The sequence below is a fragment of the Micromys minutus genome (genome assembly GCF_963924665.1).
Source record: "Micromys minutus genome assembly, chromosome: 15".
Taxonomy (NCBI): Eukaryota; Metazoa; Chordata; class Mammalia; order Rodentia; family Muridae; genus Micromys; species Micromys minutus.
The window spans coordinates 14,612,915-14,629,643 of NC_137984.1; the positions used below are offsets into that span (position 1 = coordinate 14,612,915).

Consider the following 16,729-nt stretch of genomic DNA (forward strand, 5'->3'; position numbering starts at 1 on the left):
AAAATCTATCTGCGAAAGGTGAAATCCATAACCAATATTAGTTCTATGGATCTGTTACTAAACTCAAAGTCCCCTACAAGATGCTGAGACTAGAAACTTTGATAAAATATCATTAATGTATCTTTAATTTAAAATGTACTCGTGGGCTGGGGCTAGTATGCGGCTCTGTGCCCGGTCCCCAGAGCCATGTAAACCGTGTGTGATAACCTGTGGCCGTCTTCTCCGAAGAGAGTAAGGCAGGCCCATCACAAGTTCAAGTCCATCCTCAGCTATGTGACAATTCTGAGGCCAGCCTGAGATGCACAAATAATACGATGAAACAAAATGCTATTCGTAAGTCTTAATTAAAATAAATTTAATTGCAAAAGCAACCTGTCTTGTAATAGAATTTACATGGTACGTGATGTTTTAAATGCATGTGATTAACAGCATAATTACAGTATAATTACAGTGCCCAAATCAGAGTATCATATGGATTTAATATATTAAATCACCCAACAAGATAACCACCTTGAGACTTACAAGAACACTTTATTTTATCCAATGCGAGGTTCAAACTGACCAAGAACAAACAGTCTGTTCATCGGCCAAGGGCCAAGGCTGGACGATGAAGTGATCCTTGTAAAAAGACATGGGAACCATTACATTTTCTTGCGTTTGAGACGCCCAAGACCTCACAGAATATCTAAAGACAGCAGTGATGAAATTCAGCAAGTTCAGAAAGAAATGTGCACCTTTAACGCCACAACACCCAGGTCAGCACAGCCAACACCAGAGTGTGGGTCAGAATGTGGACGCTGCATTTCGTAAAGCATCACACTGCCAGTAACTCCACCCGGTATGTGGAAGACGTCCAGGTAAAGTTCATCCCGGCACGGGGCTTTCGGCCGACCCTACACCGTACAGTGGTGTGCTAACCGCAGGCCAACCGCGTCCGGCAGTGTAGTCCTGGGAAACGGCGTAGCAATACGAAATATAAGACAGTGGGGTAGCTTTTCAAAACAGGGAGCAACGGTACAATGGTTATATCTTATTAGGACACGTTAGAAGCAGGAGTTGCAGCTTCAAGCACTCGTTGTAAGGCGTCGATTTTAGATGGCCTACTGTCTGCCAGCTGCTGTATTACAGTGACTAACAAAACACAGGGACCCTCTGCACAGGGAGAGCCTGCCTGTTACAGCCTCACAGACTTAATCAAATATGGCTTTTGGAACAGAGAAAAAAACCGCTTACAAAAAGAAAACTGTGCATATAAACCGTAAATTAATCGTGAGGACTGGGGACTATTTCCACGGTTAGCTCATTAAGTATACTTCCTGTATGTTTCCCCCAAGAATATCATTACATGCAGTTTTTTCACTAATCAAGTATTCCATCTAATTTTGAATTTGCCATCTCAGGACCGCAGAGTTAAATTGAAATGGTGGCATCATCCATCTTAAACACCCCAGGGACAGCGAGTGTGGCAGAGCCGGCCGCTGCTGGGTGACTAACTTTCGTCGTCTCTTTTTAAAGGTATGACCTCAATTTCTTGGGCTATCCTTTTGGCTAACGTTATATTACTCGCGGCAATTATCCTCCGAGACATCAGATCGAATGGTTCACCTGAAATTAAATCAAAGATGGAGAAGTTATTCCTGAAGGAAACAGGAGGAAAGGCAGAAAGCTATGTTCTCTGGGAACGCGGTGCTCTGGTACGCTCAAACTTTCCACGAGCGCATCACCCGGTCAGCTTTGGCAGGACGGAGGCTCTAGGCATCGTTTCTGAGTCAAAACCAACTCGAGGGATTTCCAACTGAACATGGGATCCTCTTTCTGCTTCTCATGGGCACGCCTCCATCTCGTCTCCTTCTGAGGTCTGACGGGCACACTCACACCCACTCACTGTCACACATGTGAGGACAGGCACACTCACACCCACACACTGTCACACATGTGGACAGGCACACTCACACCCACATAGTCACACATGTGAGGACAGGCACACTCACACCCACTCACTGTCACACATGTGAGGACAGGCACACTCACACCCACTCACTGTCACACTGCTTTCTTCCCACTTCCTGTTTCAGCATGCTGTATCTCGTGGTTACTGGGGAACTCTTTGAACCCAGGCTTCTCCTCGTCAATTTCACCTTCTGCTCAGAGTTAATATTTAACTGACCCAGGCCAGGGCAAACTAGGTGGAGGACAGAGCCCACTTCTCACCATCACTATGGTCCCGTCCTAAGTTCACGGCCAAGCTCAGAAGAGGCGCAGACCTCTCGGGCCTCTCGGGAACTCTTACGGCCACAGTGCAGAGTCCCAATCACTGCGCAGTGCGTTTCAGAACCTCCACATCAAGGAAAGCTTCGCAGGCTCTGGGGTGCCCCGATCTCACCTGTCACGTCTATCAGCACTCCGCCCGCTTCGGTGACGATGATGCCGGCGCCCGCCATGTCCCAGCAGTGGATTCCCATCTCATAGTAGGCATCTGCCCCTCCCGTTGCCACAAGGCACATGTTAACAGCAGCGGTTCCAACGCTCCGGATTCTGACACGAGAAGCGGGATTGGAGGAAGGAAGGAACTCTTAAAAGAAGTCACCTCGCCCTCCGTAAGATCACCACCTTCTCAATACCGACTGAGACCACTCCCCTGCATCTTGAGAGCATCTGAGAGGAAGAGCGTTCTCCGATTTTAAAATAGAGGATGCAACATTTCACGACCAGGGCTGGGTAAGAGCGCTCGCTGCTCTTGTGGGGTGTGAAGGCTTACATGATGGTGTCCCAGGGGGTCTGATGCCCTCTTCTAGCTTCCGCTGTCTCGTGCTTACGTGGCACGTACGCAAGCAAACATATGAGCAAGCACACATTCATACCCATAAAACCTCAGCCTCGTGCTGAAGCTACAGGTGGGTACCACTCTAAACTCGTTCAGTAACAAATATTTAAGCCTCTGGAAATAAGGCAGAGATTTGCTCCCTCAAAATATTTATTTTTCAAAAGTACAGGAAAATTAATGAATTCTATGTTTTCCCTGTATGTAAACAAACAAACAAAGACTGCATAACATCTTTCACAAAGCCAACTTTAAAAAAGGACAGGAATGACAAGACGTCTGTCAGCTCAAAGGATACTCCACTTCCCCCGTAAAGGGCAAACCCAGACTGACTCCAAAACTCAGCGCAGACCCAGCTCGACCTGGACTAGAGGAACTCTGGTGGTTTAGACAAAAGCCAGCCTTCCTTAGGAGCTCGAACAACAGTTCTGCCAAAAGGAGTCATGTCGCTTAACTCTGGCAGGAGAGACCTATGGCTCCACAGACGCCTGAGCCCACGCACCAAAGCCCCCGCCGGTTTCCAGGATCCCTCAGTCCCCACCAAAGCACTTGTTAGACACACACTTCAAAGCCTTCACACCAGACTGCTGGCCTTCCCTCCCCTGGCTACTCAATCTCGGAAGGTCGGACACCTCTGCATTAATTCTCCCAAGTCATGAAATGTCAGTGACAACTCAAACAGCCGGCCAAGTACAACAGCTCTTATCCTTGGGAACATTTTCCTCTTTCAACCACAGGGGGAAAAAAAAACCCCAAAAAATTATTTTTCCCTCTAGGTAACAGCAAAATAGAGTCTAAAGCACTTGATGCTGTTTTACAGCCATTTTACTGCCCATGGTTAAAGTCAAAACTTTTAATCAGCAGCTTTTAAGAAGCTTCTTGTTCTTGTCTCAAGGACATTATTTCTTGGGTCTCAAGAGCTCTGTGTCCTGGGAGGTTCGGCGGCTAGGTGACAGAATCTCTTGTTCACCTTGCTCATGACTAAACAGACCACAGACTCACGAACCAGTCTGTACCATGGTCACGTGTTCTTGGAACGTCTTAACTCCTAAAGGGGAAGTTAAGATATTAAAGGAAGAGAATGATCTGGAAGCCAGGGATGTAGTCCCTGCTCCCTCCAGCTCATCCCCTGCAGCCACTTAACGTGTCTGAACCCCTGAACTCATGCGTGAAACAAGCCTACAGTAGATAATCCTTGGAGCATTATCAAAGTCTCTCCTTGATGATTATGTTCAGGAGAAAAAAGGTAGCGACCATTGGCAATAAGAAAAAGTCACAAAATTCTGTTATCCATGGTCTCTCACAGTGGAACCCCGGCTAGCCAAGACCCCTGGTCTTCCTGCCTCAGCTTGCTCAGGCCCTGGGGTGAACAGATAAGCGCTACAGAGCCTGGTGTCCCCGTGGTTGTTTGTTCACTTGAGATCGCGCTTCCTGTGTGGCCAGGCTGTCCTTGAACTGTTCCCTACAGTCTCCTTGTCTGTGTCCCTCAGGCTGAGGTTACAGGTGTGCTCTACCACGCCTTGTTCCAGTGGCTTTTTAAGGATTATTTTTTACCAAAGTAACCATTATAAAGGCCAGAAAAGGGATACTTACGTAACCCCTACCTGTATTAAATCTAGGGACACCAAATCGCTACCTTTTCCCAAAACCTCTAGGATATGTACTTGCTCCAAAAACAAACAAAACTTTTTCAGCCAGGGTCTCACTATGTTTTCCAGGCTGAACCTGGAATCGAGCAATTCTCCTGCCTCAGCTCCTAAGGCGGCAGTAGTATTAACATAGGCCATCGCTTCCAGCAACATTCACTTCTGGCTTATCCACCCGTGTATTCCGTTATTAGCGGACTCTGAAGCTAGGGGGCAGTGTTATTGGTGTATAACCAATCAGTAGGCTACGGCAGGAGGATCGAAAGTTCCAGGCCAGCCTGTGCCACAGTGACACCCTATCTCCACAAAACAAAGCAATAAATATATAAATAAAATTATATATATATATATATATATATATATATATTCAGAACATTATAGAAAGATTCAACAAAAAGAAATCTGCTAAAAATACAAGCATTTATAAACACAAGAATTCAAAAACAAAGAACTCATGAAGTAAACACAGTAACTACAAATACAGAAATCACAGAATCATACAAAAGTGTTGTAATGCAGAACAGCAGCATCAATATGTTAATAACTTTGTCAGTTAAGAAACACTTGCACACACCTCTAAGCCCACCACTGAGGCAGGTGAGGTGGAGGGACACTGAGGGATGGGGGAGGCAAGGCATGTACTGTGAACCTGAGGCCTGCCTGAGATACACAGCAAAGCCCTGCTGTAAAAATCAAAAGCAAGACAACATTCATTTAAAACCAGGATTCCCAAGGTCAACCCTAGCCTCCACACAAGCACAGCATGGGCCCTCCCTCCCACCCCCACACACAGAGAAAAATAAAAAAAAGAATCCTTTTAAAGTTAAACCCTCTGGAAGTTTGGGTGGGAACGAGAAGGCCTTACCCATGGATAGGAATGGAGCAAAGTTTTTCCATGTTGGAGAGAATAATCCGCAATGTCTCTGGCTTTCTAGACGAGCCCAACTCGGTCACCAAGAGTGATTTGGTAATGTCTGAAAAAGGAAGCTATTTCAAATAAACCACTTGCTCCCAACAACCAAAACTCTAGAACAACACATCTGACACAATTCAGAATAAAAACGGAACATTTAAATCCTTTTTCCTAGTTTAGCTTTTTCCCCCCAAGCTTCAAGCGTTAACCTACTTATAACATAGGTATAATGCTTGACACGAGCCTGCAATTAAAACATAATAATAAATCATTTAAAAAATGAACAACAAAGGAAATGAACAAAAAATATGCCCTCAAACGAAGCCTTTAAGAGAAAGGTTAGGGCTGGGCATTGTGCAGACATCTTTAATCTAAGCACTCAGGAGACAGAGGCAGGGGGACCTCTTAGTTCAAGGCCAAGCTGGTCTAAGTCGATAGTTCCAGCTACAGTGAGACCTTGATTAAAAACAAATCAAAGCCAGGGAGAAGGAAGGACGGTAGATAGGTTGGCTGACTAGTTTATGAAAGTCTGCAAAGATCCCAGTGCACCGTATGTGGAGGGCGCCATAAAACCCACCTTCCTGGTGTGAGACCTGAAGCTTCTGACCGTTACAAAAGGCGCCTTTCCCTTTCCGGCCCGTATACATCTTATCTTCCACACAGCTGTACACAACCCCAAACTCCATCTGCAGAGGGAAGCACGGCTGCTTTAGCAAACCTGGGTATCTTTCCATTAACTGGTATCGTTTTATAAATAAAGCAGCGAGAAAATCTAGTCTATTAATAAAATACATTGCAGCAGTCAAACTGTGGGGAAGGGTTAACCAAACACAGGCGGTCATCAGCTCCTTCCTCAGTTCCACTCAAGTCTGAAGTCTCGATGCGGAGCAGGCTGTCCCTCTCCGAGCTCAGGCGGACAGGGCTGTCTGTGTTTTCCACAATGAACACTGTCCTATGTCCAGCCATCCGCCCGCTGATCCCTCTTCCCTTCCGGTACCTTCTTGCTGCCTGAGTGCAGCAAACTAAGGAATCAAGAGCAGAGAGCCCTTGGCTGCTCAGGATGACGACGTGAAAGGCTTATTTAGGACCATGTGGCGTGCCAAGGGACCAGTACATCTTGTGACCAAGAGTTTGTATGTAGTGACCTATGTTTCGTGTGTGTGTGTGTGTGTGTGTGTTGCTAGAGATTCGACTACAAGGTGTACATATACTAGAGAAACAGGCTCCCACTTAGCCTTGGGCTTTTCTTTCAGAAATGTCGTAAATGCTGTGTTCCTACTGTCCAAATGCAGTGTTCGAGCTCCCCAAATACAGCCAAACAGCAGGGAACAAACCGAAGGGCCCACAGTGACTTTAGACCTTACTCTACTGGGTTTCGTATGTAAGTACTCACTTACGTCTATGTTCCTAAATACACGCTGCGTTTCCAGCCATCCTTCGGCCCCTGGCACACGAAGCCATGCTTAGAAATGTCCTGCTTCATCTGAGGCCTTGTAAAGCCACACAGACTCGTGACTGGTGACATGCCTTATCTACCGGGAATATGCATGAATATTTCCTCAGCCTTGCAGCAAATGTTTACAGGTGATACCAGCCAAACATAAAAGATTTACTTCTTTTCAGAAAGGGAAAACAAAGTAGCTTATAAACCTTACCTTTAAGATACACCTCTTAAATAAAGAAAATATTCAATAAAAGAAAGAAAAAAAAAGACATACCTCTTTATTAACAACGAAGCCAATTGAAACAGCTACAAAGGGAAACCTTAAAAAGAAAAGAGAGAGACAAAGTCCACAAACTAACCAGGACAGAATTTATTTTCAACAAGTACATATACAATTGTCTTCAAATCAATTCTCATAACCTCTGAAGTAAGACAGAATATGGATGGAAGGTAGAGGCACAATCAATGCATGTATGCACACGTGCGTGCTCGTACGCGCGCGCACACACACACACACACACACACACACACACAAGCACTCACATGCACGCGCACGCACTTATGAGATGCCTCTATAGACATTAGCTATAGAGTTCCTTAACACTGGTCACAGTTTAAAGATTAATTTTCCTCATCACATCACAAGTCCATACTTGTTTACTTCCTCGAAGAGACCTACACAGTACACTTGACTCCATCACCCATCTCACAGGGCTTCTCCAAATAAAGAAGCATAAAGGACTTACAGGACTTCCTAAAGTCTGTGCATCCGGTGAGCACACACAGAAACCACACTAAGATTATAAATGCATACCGATGCACAAAGTTCGTCGTTCCGTCGATGGGGTCAATGATCCACGTGGGCTGGTCTGTGAAGACTGTCTTTTCCCCGGCTGCCACAGACTCTTCCCCAATGAAACTGAAAGCAAGAAACACAAACTCCTAACATCTACATTGGATTCAGGACTTTTAAGCTTCAGGAACCACCATGAAGCCCAAGCCAAGTCTAGACTACTGTTTTGTGAAGGAAGGAAGGAAGGAAGGGAGGGAGGGAGGGAGGGAGGGAGGGAGGGAGGGAGGGTGATAACAAACACAAAGCTCTATTTTCCCCAGAGCAAAAGCATGTGAAACAGTACAGTGTCTTAAATGCAGGGAAAAACACACACATCTGAAAAGGTCATCCTTAAAATGAGAAATAAGAAAACACGTCGATCTTAAAAGTAAGCTCGGGGAGGGCATGGCTGCATGTGCCATAAATCCCAGCCTGCAGAAGGAACAGGGGGTGAGAACCAAGGGTTTCTGGCTAGCCTAGGCAGGAACAAGACTGCCTTAAAACCAGACGAACTAAAGAATTACTGAAAGACCACACACTGTCTAGATCTAATACAGAGTTCATCCATCACCTCCTTGAGTGTGAACTGACTTCTAATCCAAAGAACACAGCAGGGCTGAGTTGTGCAGCGTCATTACCTGCCTGGTAGTTTCAAATGCTCACACTGTCTGCCCCTCCCCCCCAATCCTAGAAGAGACCAGCTTCCAAGTAGCTCTGAGAATGACACAGAAGTGAGGAACTGGGGAAGCTGCCAGCAGACAGCCCACAGGGAGCTGGAATTGCCACCGACTACAGAGATAAAGGGTCCTTCAGTCCTACTGCGGCCTTGGCACTGACGGAAACTCCCAGATTCCTCAGCCAGGGTCACGCCGCCAAGCTACTCCCTACCCTGGCCAAACCGTGGAGCACGGTGTCTGCCATTCGGAATGACTTTAGAGGAGCGCTACACACAGGGAGTAGTCAGGAAGTTACTGAGAATGTGAAGTCCTGCTGAAATGACCATGTACAACTGCCAAGTCGATTTTATGATTGGTGTCTGAGTTCACTGGTTTTCTTCTCGCCTGGTCTTTTTTCTATGTTTTTATCGTCTGACATTGAACTGTTTAAATACGTATTTGTCCTCTTTATCCTTTTCCTCTTATTTCTAAGCCTTTTTTTTTTTTTGGAAAAAAGTATGTTCAGTTACAACTTTAAATATTTTTCCATCTCAGTGACTAAAAGACGGTGGCTAGTGTCACAAGGAGAAAGACACAACCGCACTGCAGGAAAGATGGAAGCAGATGTGGATGTTTCTCTCATCACATCTGTAAATTGATAAGGTTGTTATGATTATTTCTAAGGGTTTCTATGGGGCTATTTATGTTATCTAGATGGCCAGTTTATATCTTTGTCCACTGGTTGTAAACCTTTTGTGTAGAAGGTTTGTGGGCTGAGAATTTAACATATAAACCTGTTTGATAAATTAATGATTGCAGAGTCATGTTTATACTGGGCGGTGGAGGAAAGCGAGTGAAAACAACACACAGGGGCAGGTGGAGTGTACCATGCCTGAGTTCTTAGAGGTGGCATGGAGCCGCCAAGTTAGAGATACACCATGTGGCCCCACGGGAGCCAGTACTAGCATGATGGGATAAGAGGTTTCCCTTCATTTTTAATATTTACTGTAACATCAAAGGATGGCTTTTAGTTTCTTAAAGTTCTGGGGACTTGCACCTACAACAGTGCTCTATTGCTGACCTTGTTTCCAGCCTGCAGTTTCCTGAGACAGGGTCTCACTGTGCAGCCCTGGCTGGCTATACGTTCCCATGCCTCTTACCTCCTCCTCCTCCTGGGTGCTAGAATTAGGAGCATCTGCCATCTTGCCCGGCTGATGACAGTGTTTCTGCTGAATCTGAGTCTTTTTGTAGGGTTTTCTATGGAACGTCCTAATGCTAGCACTCCTCTTACATGTACAGAACTTAGCAATGCTGGGAGTTTAACCAAGTTTTCCAGTTGTGCCCATGGCAGCGGGCAATTCCTTCTACCATCCAAACATTCCTCCTGGCAAAGATCCCAACCCTAGAACCATAGGACAGGCAACCCACCTAACTCAGCGCCCAGGGGGCTCCTGCTCAGGATCTGTAGTCTTAACCAGTGAGGTAAAAGGTTAGTCAGAAACAGCCAGTAGGACCACATACACACACTATCCAAAGCAGCGGCCCAGACGTGACCCACAGGGGTGTGACTCACAGGGGCCTTCTTCCCATCATCCTGACCTGGGCCGCCCCATACCCTCAAACTAAGCTCCTTTTCAAGTCAAAGTTACCTATCACAGCTCTGTATCTACAAATACTTGCCTCTTGCGCAGACTTATTTCAACCTACCCTTATTTTTATCCCTATAAAATGGCAGAAGAGATACCTGTGGCAGGGATACTTTTCCTTTATAGAAGACAGAAGCATTTTTTCAACTTTTTGGTCAGTAACTGTTACCAAGTCGGCTGGAGAGCTTTTGATCATGACATCCATCTCGTTTTTTAGAGCTTCACGAATCATCTGAAAAGTTTTGGGTTAGCAAGTTAAACAAAACAAAACAAAACATTTAAGCAATATAAAACTAAACAAGAGACTAAATCACAAAAGTAACTTCAAGCATTCAACCAGTCTTAACAAGTTCTTAAATGGTTCCTTCCAACAATGTCTATGAAACTAGACACTTTAGAGTTATGACCTTCTAGGTAAAATATTATGTAATTTCATACCTTACTTTAGATTCATGAGTGTTGTCCCAAAGTTTAACTCTACAAACTGAAATCCAGCTGAAGATCCCATGCAGTGCCAGTGACACTTTAACATAAACCAGTGCCACCCTCCCCCCACACACAGTGCCAGTGACAATATTAACACAGGCCCAGGTTCCACCCCAGTGACACACACACACACACACAATGCCAGTGACAACATTAACACAGGCCCAGGATCCACCCCAGTGACATACACACACACACACACACACACACACACACACACACACACACACACACACACACACGGTGCCAGTGACAACATTAACACAGGCCCAGGTTCCACCCCAGTGGCACACACACACACAATTTTCACTGTATTTACAGTGTTTAGTAAAACTGCACATGAAGTCAGAACGTTCTGTTGAACAAGACTGCTCTGTAACACGCACACACCACAGCACACACTCCAGCTCGTACCTCTCCAGCTTGCCTCGCGAGGATGACTGCGTAGTCCATGCACTCCTGCCAAGGGTCTGCCATTATCTAAACGGTCAACACAGATCAGCACAGAGCAGTTACACACTTTTCGGGTATACACTTACTTACACAAGCATCTCAGAAAGCAGCACTTCTGATTCACCCCTTCCCTGGTTTATCCTTCAATTTTTCCCTACATAGTAAAGATCATTTTGAAATATTACATTCTTCACTGCATAGTAAAAACTCTTTGCTGCTGTTGTGGGTTTGAGTCAATGTTTTATATAGTCCAGGCTGGTCTCGAAGAGAAGGATGACCTTGAACTCCTGACTTTCCAAGTACTAGGATTATAGGCATGAGCTATTATACCCAACTTAACACAAATATCATCAAAGCAGACAATCTTCTATGACACTGTTGCCCAGAGTGTCCACACAATATCACATTTCGGGGTGCAGCTATACATATCTTATTGGGATGGGGGGAGATCTCCCTGAAGCTGAGGTAGATGAGGTCAAGACATAGTCTAAAGGTCAGGTTATGAGTGGGTGGGGAATAAGATAAACACTGGGAAGGATGGAATGAAAGCACTTTTAAAGACAAAGGCTGTCTGTGTTAACTCCAGGGAGCTGAGTGTTTTGCACACAAAACTTTAAAAAAAAAAAAAAGGTAAAGGTGAAGAATTTAAGGTTCAGAGATTAGAAATACTTTGTCCCGTGTTCTATGGACAGAGTTTACAGAATGTCTGCTCAGTTCTGACTTGACAGTTCCCTGCTCTCCCTTACAACATTCTGAGAGAAGAAAACTCTAGGTCTAAAAAGGCAATTATTAAAGCAAAGGTGCCATTTACCTCCGGGACTTCAGGGAGGGGAGCGTGACTGTGTGACTTGCCAGCCTTCTGCTGGCCCCTAGAGACTCACCATAGGGCTTGACCATGCACTAATGCGGGCTCCTAGCCCAGGGCAGCATGGAAGCTGTGCCCAGAAAAGGTGGCTGCCTTTATAAAGCCACGCTCTGTCTGCTTCCCAGCTGAGGACAAGTTCCAAGCTGTGCTTCCTCTTAAGAGCACCTGGAATCTCTACCCTGTGGCACAGGAGAGAAGCATGGGGACACTGGACAGACGGACAAGCATCTGCCGGTTGCTGCTTCATTCTCCTTTTCACTCGATATAAGACTGGCTTTGAGCTCTTGACATTCCTCCCTCGGTCTTCAGAATGCTGCTGGCAGGGATTACAGACATATGCCATCATGTCTAAGCCCCTTTGCCTGTCACACAAGCATTCAAGGGAGCATATAAAAGGCCACCTTCTGAGTTATAGAATAAACTCCTTAGAACTCTTACAGAATGGTTTCCAAACTTGACCGTTCTTGTTCTTACTGCATGCTTATGCTTCTGATCTGTCACGACTGGACATTCCTGAACCGTTGCTTCCTCACCAGCAACTGCCTAAAGCACTCACACTTCACCTGGTGATAACACCAACAGAACGCCTCCCCCTTCTCCCGGCGCCGGTTCAAAAGCCACCCATTGCATCTTCAACCCAACGGATGCCAACCAATAGACACTTGCAGGAAAGCCGCTGTTACGATGCAGCATTTGGTCATATGTAAGCATGGTACATCTTCTCCATCCGTTCTAACATATTCCTTGAGGAAAGGGGGTTGATAAATGAACACTTCTGAGGTGCCCTAAAATGGTCCAGAATGACTGACCAAGGGAAGTCAATTAAGTAACGGTTCTCTGGGATTTCTTCTTCTTCTTCTTTTTATTATTTTTTTATGGGGTATGGAGGGGGACAAGAATGGAGAATTAAAAAGCCTGTGCCTTGAAATCCAAATATAGCAGCGTTAGTGCTAGATTTCAAAGGCACTCTTCGGCTTTGTTGCTGGTAGTTTACAAAATGTGCCAAGTCTTGATCCTTTTTTCTAGCTGGCATAAATAAATGGCTCAATAAACCCTTGTATTTCATAGATCTTTGCTTCAAGACTTGTTTTCACGGGGATCATATTCTATCACCTTTTACTTTGGGAACAAAGTCACACAGACTTAAAACTGTTTCTATCCTGTACAGCCGAGCTGTACTTGTCCCCGCTCCTAACGCAGGGCATCACCGGACCTGGTCCAGTTCATCCCTAACCCTGTAAATTCCCAAGCCAGGGAACTTGCCGTGTAGAGCCCTGACGGCTTTGGCAGAGTCGGGTTCATTCTGCGACACAGAACCTCAGAGATCGGGGACCGCCTGGCGAACCCGCTCGGCTGTTTCCGGAGCACTACGGAGAGCACCGCCGGGAGGAGGGCCCGGCAGCCGCCCCGGGCCAGCATGGGGACAGCTTGTCTGCAGCCCGCCAGAAACCCACGCCTCGGCCACCGAGTAACGCTGCGCGGGATGCAGCGACAGAACCGACTCACCTCGCGCCAAGTGCACCGCGATGGATGCTCAACCGCCGGCGTCCGAGGGCTCGGTTCTTCTGCTCTTCCGGAGGTAACGGGGGAATTGCTCCGACAGGAAGTCCCGCCCCATTAAAGCCTACGAGCGAGGACCGGACGTCTCGAAACCCCGCCTCCACGTCTTCACTCAGCCTGGAGCTGAAGCCAGTTTACCTTTGTGAGGGCTGGTCCGGTGGAAGTTGTCCTGGCGTTCTCCTGCATACCCTTTCTTCTCTAAGAATCCCCTCCCCGTTTTGCAAATCTCCACTTTTTGTCTTCACTAGTTCATATTTTCCCATTTCCCGCTCTCCCATTCTGTTCTTTGGTCACGGATAAATTGGAGTTGTTAAACCTGTAAGCCTAAAGGAAATTTTATTTTTATATCTTGATAATTGGCGGTCAGCACCAACTCTCAGTAATTCATTTGGGTACCGGTTGTTTGTTGTGTTCTTGGACTGCTGCAGGAAGTTGTTCTCCCCACCTCCAGACTCAGTACTAAGGATGAAGCCCAGGGCTTTGTATATAATATACAAGCACTCGGTCGTTGAGTCACTTTCCGAGTATGGAGCGGAGGATGGCTTCTGAAGTCTTTGGGCATCCTGCCTTCAGTTCCAGATTATAGGCACATGCCACCACGCCAGACAGCAATTGTGCTCTTATATGCTTAAACATAAGCGTTCCAGTAATTTCATAAAGATTCCCTTCGTTATACAGATAAGGAGAAGTTAGGGGATTTGTCGCAAGCTAACACAAGAGCATAGTACCTTGACTCCAAAATCTGCAGACAATATACATGCCTCAACCAGGTTGCTCTGAACCAATACAGGCTAGTTTATGTCTCCTTAAGTGGGAAACTCCACACCAGATGACCTACCCATAAGAGAACCACAATGCCTTTGCCTTATTACTTGTGAAGTGATTGGTTCTCTAGGATCAAGACAAGAAATTTTGAATGACATGTAAGGGCCGGCGAATCTGATTTGTAAGCCCACGAAGAGCGGAAGCATGTCTGCTCTTCTGAAGACTGCTGCCTTAAGATACTGAAGTGGACATCTCTATGACAAAAGGCCTTCAAGAACTCAGTTTTCAGGTCCCCTGTTCTCAGTTATTTGAAAATAAAAATCTTATTAAATGCATGCTGACAGGCCTGAATATGTGACCAAATGGAATTCACTAGGCATTTAAAGAAACACCGTCTTTAAGCCTTTTATCACTGATGGGGCAAGGCAGGACAGATGAGGAAACAGGTATCGGATGTGTTTGCATTAAAGCTGTTGCGCGCTTCCTCCATCAGATGAGCAGGATTGCAGGGCGTTTGTTGCAGCCTCTGCTGCTGCTTTGGCGCTGTAGTGAGGTTTTTCAGTCCGTTCTCCTGCCAAGTGCCTTCTGAAGGCCAAGTGTACAGAGCTGTCTGATGCTCTGCTTCCATTCCAGCAGCACTGGCTGCAGGCTGGTGTCACAAAGTGTAAATCCCCGCTGCTGAGTGTGTGGAGGCGCACGCACGCACACAGTGTGGAGTAGAAAGGGGCTCTGTTCCACTCACTTAAGCAAATGCTAAAACCTGGTGGTCTCCCAAAGCTCACTGGAGAATTATTGACTGAGATTAAAATGATAGAGTCTTCATAAACCAGGTGAGCTCTGGAGTAGAGTCTACCGCCATGTTATTCAGTAAGAGTTCGTGACTGGTGGAATGTAGGAGCTGCAAACGCTGGTCAAATAGCTAACGTTCTCTGTAGTATCAGCAGGTCCCGGGTCATAAGGATATAAATTATTATCACAGAGTTGTCATTCTGTGAACGGTTGAGTGGACTTATCACTCTTAAGAGCTACAAACTTAAAACTAAAAACAAAACCTAAAACCTGGCCCACCAGCACTTTGTGTTTATTTGTTTATTGCTTGATTAAGTGAGGTTGGCTGCCCTGGAACTCACTCACTAGACAAGGCTAGGTTCAAACTCACAGAAATCCCTCTGCCTGGCATCCCTCTTGCTCTTAAAAGCAAGGGATTTGAATAACTTAATCCTTGTTTGATTTAATACATTTTAATGAAGCATGAGTCTATCCCACAAGGCACATAAGTCTATCCCACAAGGCACATATCTGGTTAATTTGTATCTCAGGCCTCTGTGGACCTCTGTGTCTGACAGATTTGAAAGCTGACATGACACATTCTGTGGTTTAAGCACAACTAGACAGGGAGCTGCCTGTTTTTCAATAGACAGATTATGTTCATTAAGAGGTACATTGGTCAGTTCGTATTATGTAAATGAACATACATGGAGCCTCTGAATGGGCATTTCTGTTTAAAGAGTCAAATGTTCCAGGGAGGCAGCCATTGCTTTTCTGATCAGGGTAGAGATCTACCGGTCCACCATCAGGTTTTAGAAATCATGGTTTGTCTTTCGCACTGGACTTAGTGACATAATGAAGAACAGATTTGGTTATCTTATGTCAGCCCAGAACGCTATAGACAAGAACACTGACAGGAAGATGTTAACCTTTAGGTTTAGGTTCCAAACACAGCTTGGGGCTGATACTTCAGCCCACCAGTATGTCTCTGTCAGTGCTGAGAGTTTAAACTTGGACAGAGTAATAGGAGCTAATGCTGGACTCTGATAAGCAAGCACAGCGGAGACATGGTTTCTATGATCCCCAGTGTGGTCTAACAGAGCTGCTATCATCATCTCCAGCTTTAAAAAGAAGGGAACGCGCTGTGGGATAATTGTTTCGTCGCCAACAACAGGGAGCTAGGAAATAGGGAAAGGCATATCCTTAAGAGTGGGGTTTGTTTGTTTGTTTGATTTTTAGGGTTAATAGCCACATTATCTTTGGACAAGAATAAGGACTGGTCTCAGGCACTAAAAAAATATATCCAAATTACCAGTTATACATTTTTGGTGATGTAAAACTATATCCCATGAAGCACATATAGAGTTTTTTTTGTTTTGTTTTGTTATGATGCATGTATTTAGTGTTTCATTGTTAGAATCCAGGACCTCCGGCATGCCAGTGAAACAATCTGTTACTAAGCTACACACCCCTGGCCAAAGACCAATCAAATACTTTTTGAAGCATAGTCTTCATTTGTGTGCTGTAAGGAGCTGTCTGAAGGAGCACATGGAATGCTAGCATGATAGGAAATGAACAATTGAAGGGGAGCGAGCGCGTAGGAGCTGCTATAAAACAGTCAGGCTGGCACACAGGGCATATCCCAGAGACCGCTCACTCTGCTCTACACAGAAGCAAAGACCCGTATAATACACAAAACATACAATCCTGTGCCTTAGGCTGAGCCAAAATCGGCTTCTGATGAGCAAGCGGTAATGCCAGATAGAAATCTGCATGCCATTCTCTGAGCCAAAAGAAAAAGCTCACAAGGGCAGGCACAGACTTAAATGTGAAGAGGTGCTGCATTAAATTTACAATGGAGGCTCATGAATGCC

General features: G+C 45.6%; 1 protein-coding gene across 1 annotated transcript; it reads right to left on the reverse strand.

Moving 5' to 3' along the window:
* Positions 1-377: 377 nt before the first annotated feature.
* Positions 378-13,336, reverse strand: IMPA1 (inositol monophosphatase 1). The gene is made up of 9 exons (XM_080929228.1): positions 13,269-13,336; positions 10,859-10,924; positions 10,057-10,190; positions 7,639-7,743; positions 7,099-7,144; positions 5,958-6,066; positions 5,333-5,441; positions 2,384-2,535; positions 378-1,605 (listed from the first exon to the last, which is right to left on the reverse strand). The coding sequence occupies exons 2-9, from the start codon at positions 10,919-10,921 to the stop codon at positions 1,490-1,492; spliced, it is 834 nt and encodes a 277-aa protein (XP_080785354.1). The 5' UTR covers positions 10,922-10,924; positions 13,269-13,336; the 3' UTR covers positions 378-1,489.
* Between the last annotated feature and the right edge of the window lie 3,393 nt (positions 13,337-16,729).

Coding starts and splice junctions, on each gene's coding strand:
- IMPA1 (XM_080929228.1), bottom strand. CDS start 10,921: ATGGCAGACCCTTGGCAGGAGTGCATGGACTACGCAGTCATCCTCGCG. Junction 7,744..10,056: donor GAAAAGTATCCCTGCCACAG/GTATCTCTTCTG, acceptor TCTTGCTTTCAG/TTTCATTGGGGAAGAGTCTG. Junction 2,536..5,332: donor TGCTCCATTCCTATCCATGG/GTAAGGCCTTCT, acceptor TTCTCGTGTCAG/AATCCGGAGCGTTGGAACCG.